Raw genomic sequence first — 6,970 nt, 5'->3', positions numbered from 1 at the left:
TTTTTTGAAAACCAACGTCACTGCACCCGTTTACTAAGAAATTTTGGAGCACTTCATGCTTCCTTCTGCTGACCAGCTTTTTGAAGATGCTGATTTCATTTTCCAGCAGGATTTGGCACCTGCCCACACTGCCAAAAGCACCAAAAGTTGGTTAAATGACCATGGTGTTGGTGTGCTTGACTGGCCAGCAAACTCACCAGACCTGAACCCCATAGAGAATCTATGGGGTATTGTCAAGAGGAAAATGAGAAACAAGAGACCAAAAAATGCAGATGAGCTGAAGGCCACTGTCAAAGAAACCTGGGCTTCCATACCACCTCAGCAGTGCCACAAACTGATCACCTCCATGCCACGCCGAATTGAGGCAGTAATTAAAGCAAAAGGAGCCCCTACCAAGTATTGAGTACATGTACAGTAAATGAACATACTTTCCAGAAGGCCAACAATTCACTAAAAATGTTTTTTTTTTATTGGTCTTATGAAGTATTCTAATTTGTTGATATAGTGAATTGGTGGGTTTTTGTTAAATGTGAGCCAAAATCATCACAATTAAAAGAACCAAAGACTTAAACTACTTCAGTCTGTGTGCACTGAATTTATTTAATACACGAGTTTCACAATTTGAGTTGAATTACTGAAATAAATGAACTTTTCCACGACATTCTAATTTATTGAGATGCACCTGTACTACTGTTCAAAAGACTGGGATCAGTATTTCTTTTCCTTTTTTGTTTGTTGTGTTTTGCTTTGAAAGGAACAAAAACTTTTTTTAATCAAGGATGCATTGAATTGATCAAAAGTAACAGTAAAGACTTTTACGTTGCTACAAAAAGATTTCTATTTCAAGTAAATGCTGTTCTTTTGAACTTTATATTAATCAAAGAATCCTGAAAAAAATGTATCAGTTTCCACAAAAAAAAACAATAAGTAGCACGACCGTTTTCAACAACAATAATAATAGGAGCAAAACAGCATATTGGAATTATTTTAAATTGAATTGTAATAATATTTCACAATCATATTACTCATATTACTGTACTGTGATAAGTATGAGACGTCTTTCAAAAACATAAAAAAGAACTTTTAAACAGTAGTGTAATATTTTAAGAATTTTAGAGCAATTGTTTCCAAATTAGGAAACTGAGAAAGAACATTTACAAAAATCTGCTGAAGATCATGTCTTTAACAAAATCAGCCACATAAGAAGAAACAAAAACCAATCTGAAATAGAACTGTGATATTACATAACAAATATTGTTAATCTTCCCTTTTAAAACTCCCATTCAGTGAGAAGAATGTTTTGAACTTGGGCACAAATTTACAGATCGTATTTGAGAAGATGACTGGTGAGAAAAAAGACCAGCTTTGATGTTGTTCAGTACTGAGAATGCTTCCGACATTATCTGTTAGACTCAACTCTTTTGTGTCATTAGATGAGACGCAATCGAATGTGTGTGAACCAAGCAAGTTCAAGATTAGGGAAACTAGGGGGGCTGAACTACAGTAGAAATGCTTCAGTCTAAATATGGACCAACAGCCGCTAACTGTGGGCAACTGAGTGCTAGCTGTCAAGCCCTGTCATAGATCTTAAGACTGACATTCATGTTATCATGACCAGTACCATGTTGCTAAAAAAAAAAGCTAGTAGGTCTAACTTAAACATGTTACAAGTGTAAAGACACTAGTTATCAGATCTTCTTTCCCTGCTTCCTTCTCTCTCTCACCAAAATTAAACGTGGCCAGCGCCAGCCCAGAGAATGTGTGGAAGAGATGAACAACTGTTGCAGATTGATGAAATAAAAACCACCGGTACACCAGTGCAAAGGGATAACCTACAGGGAAAACAGAGAGAAACAGATTAGGCATATGATGTGATGCAATTGTACGGTCAAATTAACACACATTATGGCACATAACAGTTGTCTTTTGAGGGTGCAACACAGTAGAGAAAGCTTTGACAGAGCACTTGACAGATAGGAATGTGTAAGGTCTGTTTTGAGGGTGTGGTCAGATAAAAGTCAAACTAGAATATATATATATATTTATATATTTATATATATATATATATATATATAAAAAGATTTCTGAAAGCACAACTGAACACACCTCTGAAATTCTCAATGGATGCCTACAGCAGTGTGATCTTAAGCAAAGAATTAGGGATGTACCAATAGTAAAATTATGGATGACACTGACAAGTTGATGATTATTCCCATCTTATGACCATTAACTGACCGATATTAAGATTCTATGATATTTTACAACAAACACTAGAAATAAAATTAATGCGGTTTAACTAATAAAAAACTCTGCTTTAAGTGAGCATGTAAAAATATATTGTGCAACCCTGGTCTGTTTTTCAGTGTTCTCTGATGCCTTTTAACTTTAGTGTGTAGTAAGTCCTCATTCTCTGACGCATAAGTTCTGCATTTCATTTTTTCCATACATGCATGAATAAATATTTAAACAATTCAGGGTTTTATTCACTACAGATTTACAATAGAAATTGACTCATGCATCAAAGGCATCAAGCAAAAAAGCCTTGGAAAATCTGCAACAAGTTTAGTAGGCATCATTCTGAGGCTACATAGATCCATATTGTTAAAACTTAATTGACACTTTATTCATTACAGGCGCATTAAAGACAGCAATGTAACAGTCTTTGAGCTGAAATCATGCAAATGATCAAACAGGCGCTATTATCCAGGTTCAGCTGCCTCATATTTCATTCATCTGGTTGAAGTGGTTAAGCAGTTCACTGCAATGCACCTGGCCAAAGTACAGAGAACCCTGCTATCTGCTCTCACACCTCTATTATCAACGTGTAACCTGATACCTAGAAACCCAAATTCATTTGCATTGAAAGGTTACAACTAACTGTAGGTCAAACATCTAAAATTCAGTAGTAAAATAAAAAGAGCTGTCAGACTAAGGGCTAACGAGTCTGAAAGTACTTTTAGGCAGAACATTCACGGCAGTTGTGTGCAGTTAACCATTAAATCTCGCCTGACATGTAACTTAGGTCACCCTTGTCGACCTTTGATTTTGGCTAGAGTCGGTGTGAATGGAGAGAGTTGGTGTTGGTTCCGTGTTGTTAGTGTTGCTGAGAGCATGGTGGACAGCTGTGTGACTTGAGCACACTTCTAGTGCAACTACACAACCACATAACTGTCCACGTTTTTAATGACTCCTAACGACACTCATTACAAACTCTCACCAGAGCCTAAAAGATCTCACATGTGCGCCGTTCACTTACCTAATAAGATTGACAACATCAATCGAACCGCCGGTTCGGGTGAACCTAAAGATTCAGCTAATTTCTCCATGAAGGGAGCCGCCATCTTTAGTGTGGGCGGAAGTAGCTGCGGTTGTGTTTCCGCGAGAGTGTGGAGCTCGTGAGATCTCCACGCACTCCTTAACTCCGTCCTGCTACTCCTGCTACTCCTCCTCTCGCCACCTCTCACACCATTCACAGTCAACCGCGCTCTCGGCCTTTACTTTCAGCTTTTGCAAACGCCTTGCGCAATATTTGTGGCATTTCAGTTCAAAGCACTAAAATGACCCGCGAAATGAGGATGCAATGGTTCATTCAGAATAATTGAAACATTATTGGTCCGTAAGTCTGGGTTTCGATAAAATAAAACAAATAAAAACAGCAAATGTAACGAATGACACATGTAATAAACTGAAGTTCTGATTATTGTTCATTTTGACAATGAAGATTGTCTAGATACAAATGCTGAAGCCGCGTCACAATACTGCCCTCTAGTGTTTCTCAACGCAAACGGGAATCATAATACTGTACAGTTTTGACAAACGTGTTCATAAAACACCCCTCTGCACTAATCCCCTGTTGCACATTGTCTGTGTGCTTGTTTCGTTTCCTGCTCAAAGTTTTGCGTTTCTCAAAGTTTCATTTTAAGCGTCTAAAAATAAGGAATGCCTTCAAAGTCTCTACTAAGTAGGCTATATATTACTACGTTATTGTTATCATTTACTTTCATGTGTCTCGGTATTTATTTATTATTTATAAGTGTTTTGTATGCATGTAATAAAACACTAAAATCGTATTAAATGTAACAAATTATTATGTTTATGGATCTACTAGACTATTATTATACTAATGTCATTAATATGAGGCTGCCGCAGATTTTGTGGATCAACATCTGATTATACCTAATAATAAAACCATCATACTCAGCTTTGTCATTCTGGGTTTACTATTTACACACACCATCTTCAATCTCTTTTTATACTGAGAAAAGGTGGGCTTCCTTTTAAAGAAAACCTTCTGGACAAATAGTAAAAGAGCAAATTTCCATCCTGGCATCATTAACGAAACGCCTTCTCTACTTTCGACAGGCATATCGATTATGGTGACTACATAATTTGAGTCAAAATAAATGATAAACAAATGCAAAAGACTGGTATCTGAATTGAAATTACTATTTAATTTATAAATGTTGGTGAATTTCATGCAATATTCTTCTTTATATGTCTTAAAAATAATGGAAAATATCTTTATATATTTCACATGGCGAAAAGCATTGTGGGTATGTAAATTTAGTCCCACCTCCAAGACCTTCTATGCCCAAGTATGTCGCCCTCCACCGGACTCTGCTAAATATGGTAGATTTGTTTCTGCTACTTCACTTGGCTGTTAAAAAGTTATAGATTGTAAGTGCAATTATGAGACAAAAATGATTTTAAAATATTCAGAATTGCCCGCACTCCGTTAATATGCGTCAGTCCATGTGAATATGATTCTCTTTAATTTGTGCTGAACACACCCCAGTATATTACAGAAAGCAGATGAATATATATTTTTATCACTTTTAAAATTGTACAAATACAGGCAGTGGGCACTTCAGGATGAACATACAAGAAATAGATGAATAAATACAATTAAAAGATAGAAATAACCATAAAAAGTTAAATGACAACATGACAAAAGACATGTTTACAAATTTAGATAATAGAAAAAGTATAATGTCATAAGTGAAAAAAATAATAAAACATTTTCAAAACACAGCTGGGCATTATGTGATCTTTAGAAAATGAACAGATTTCTCCACTGTGATCAAAGGACATTAATTTTCGCAGGCGTGTTGTCTTGAGCCAATCGAAAGCGCCGGGGGCGGGGCTTATCAGCCAGCCTTATATAAACTCGAGCAGACCGTGTCTCCTCGCTGTCTCTTCGTCCGGAGGATATCGCTTTTTCATACAACTAGAATTTTCTGGTGAAAGCAACATTTTGCAGTCATGACTAGCAGGAAGTTTTTCGTCGGTGGCAACTGGAAACTGAACGGCGATAAAAAGAGCATCGAAGAGCTCGCCAATACATTAAATAACGCCAAACTCAACCCAGACACCGGTGCGTATTTCATTCAGTTTCCTCTTCACTAGACACCATCACATGCCGCTGCAAACACAGGCCTTTTAGGGGTTGTGCAACTCACTGCATTGACCCTGAGATGACATTAACGCGGGAATTTTGACAGATCGCATCGCATTTAAGCTCATCATCTAAGGCTCTTTCTCGTTGTATTTATCAGCTGAGTTTTCTACAATCAATCCGGAGCTTTTAGCCACCTGGATTAATCAGTAACCAGACAGAAGTGTCCTGCATAAATTGTCCTAAACCCTTTCTTTTATGAATGCAGAGTCGATATAAAGCACTATTCGCTTTATAACCGAGTCGACTGGCCGTCATGTTGTGTAATGAATGAATGATGCTCCTCATGCTCCTCATTCAAGGGTTAAAGCTTGAAATGGCTGTGTGATTTCCAGCACGTAGCCACAATGTGCATGTTCAAGGCTTGTCCAATCAAATGACGGGATGATCAATATGCTTGGTTTATCAACAAATCTGTGCTGTATTAGCTTATGCCATTTATTTAAAAAAAAATTAATATGAAAAAGAACGATATTAGCCACAGTAGGGCATTTTTGAGTGATTTTGCGTTCCGCGCTGTTTCCGCTCTTCACTGTCCGAGTACGGCTTACGGCTTTATTTGAGGCTCCAGACAGGGTTGATCTGTCAATCGCACAACAGTGGACTTTGAATTGGTAAAGTCCAAAAGTCACGCTGCTTGTGGCTGTCTGTTTCATTCATGTGCTGAAACCCGAGAGAAGCGCTTAACGTGCAAAGGTCACAGGTCAGACTGTCACATCTCGGACTAGCTTTTGCCTTTTTGCTTTACTTCATGGCCTCTGTAGTATGCTGTCATATAAATAACTTTTCCTTTGACCTTTTATCAAGGGGGATGAAGTGCCAGATATGTGTGCCCTTTACAGTGAGTTTAAATTAGTCTGACCCAAGATAATTTTACAGTATACATGCCACCTCCAGTTGTAATACAGCAGCACCTTAAAAGTTATATTAACTCTAATAAAAACTGACATATGAAATAATAGTCAGGCATGTTGTGTTTTTTTTTTATTTTTTTTTTAAATGGAGCAGCTTAGGGAAGTCGTGGCCTAAGGTTCGAGTCTCGTACTGGCAGGGATTGTAGGTGGGGGGAGTGTATGTACAGCGCGCTCTCCCACCTTCAATACCACGACTGAGGTGCCCTCGAGCAAGGCACCAAACCCCGGGCGCCGCAGGAAAAAAATGGCTGCCCACTTCTCCGAGACTCCAAGGATCACAGCTGGAGAACTGCAGAAAATAGTTGAGTGTTGGGGTCAGAAAGCCTAAAAAAAAAACAAGGTTGTTTGGGAGGGTTTCAAGAAAAAGCTAGAAAAGAAAACGCACTCATCCAAAAACAAACTCCAGCATATTTATTTGATAGACATGACTGGAACTTTAAACGGGACTGGGTTCAATGGTCAGATGAAACTAAAAAATTAACTTTTTACCAGCAAACACTCAAGATGGGTTTGGTGCACACAGGGATAAAAAAGTACCCATGTGTACAATGAAATATACTGCTGGATCTTTAATGTTGTGGGCCTATATTTCTGCCGGAGA

General features: G+C 37.8%; 2 protein-coding genes across 3 annotated transcripts in view; one reads left to right on the top strand and one right to left on the bottom strand.

Moving 5' to 3' along the window:
- The window catches only part of LOC107672973 (lysophospholipid acyltransferase 5-like), an 18,374-nt gene extending 14,927 nt beyond the window's left edge, over positions 1-3,447 (bottom strand). For both annotated transcript variants that reach the window (XM_016466369.1, XM_016466368.1), the window contains exons 1-2: positions 3,257-3,447; positions 1,725-1,832 (exon numbers count right to left, since the gene is read on the bottom strand). In XM_016466369.1, coding sequence (XP_016321855.1) covers positions 1,725-1,832; positions 3,257-3,341 — 193 coding nt within the window. In that variant the 5' untranslated portion in view covers positions 3,342-3,447. The remainder of the gene's footprint in view (positions 1-1,724; positions 1,833-3,256) is intronic.
- Positions 3,448-5,175: 1,728 nt separating this feature from the next.
- LOC107672981 (triosephosphate isomerase B) overlaps positions 5,176-6,970 on the top strand; it is a 7,607-nt gene continuing 5,812 nt past the window's right edge. Inside the window, exon 1 of the mRNA XM_016466377.1 lies at positions 5,176-5,374. Within this exon, the coding sequence (XP_016321863.1) occupies positions 5,263-5,374 (112 nt within the window). The 5' untranslated portion in view covers positions 5,176-5,262. The remainder of the gene's footprint in view (positions 5,375-6,970) is intronic.

The sequence above is a fragment of the Sinocyclocheilus anshuiensis genome, unplaced genomic scaffold, assembly GCF_001515605.1.
Source record: "Sinocyclocheilus anshuiensis isolate Anshui unplaced genomic scaffold, SAMN03320099.WGS_v1.1 scaffold248, whole genome shotgun sequence".
NCBI lineage: Eukaryota > Metazoa > Chordata > Actinopteri > Cypriniformes > Cyprinidae > Sinocyclocheilus > Sinocyclocheilus anshuiensis.
Note: the sequence above shows the minus strand (reverse complement) of the source record. Positions and strands in the feature narration are given on the sequence as shown.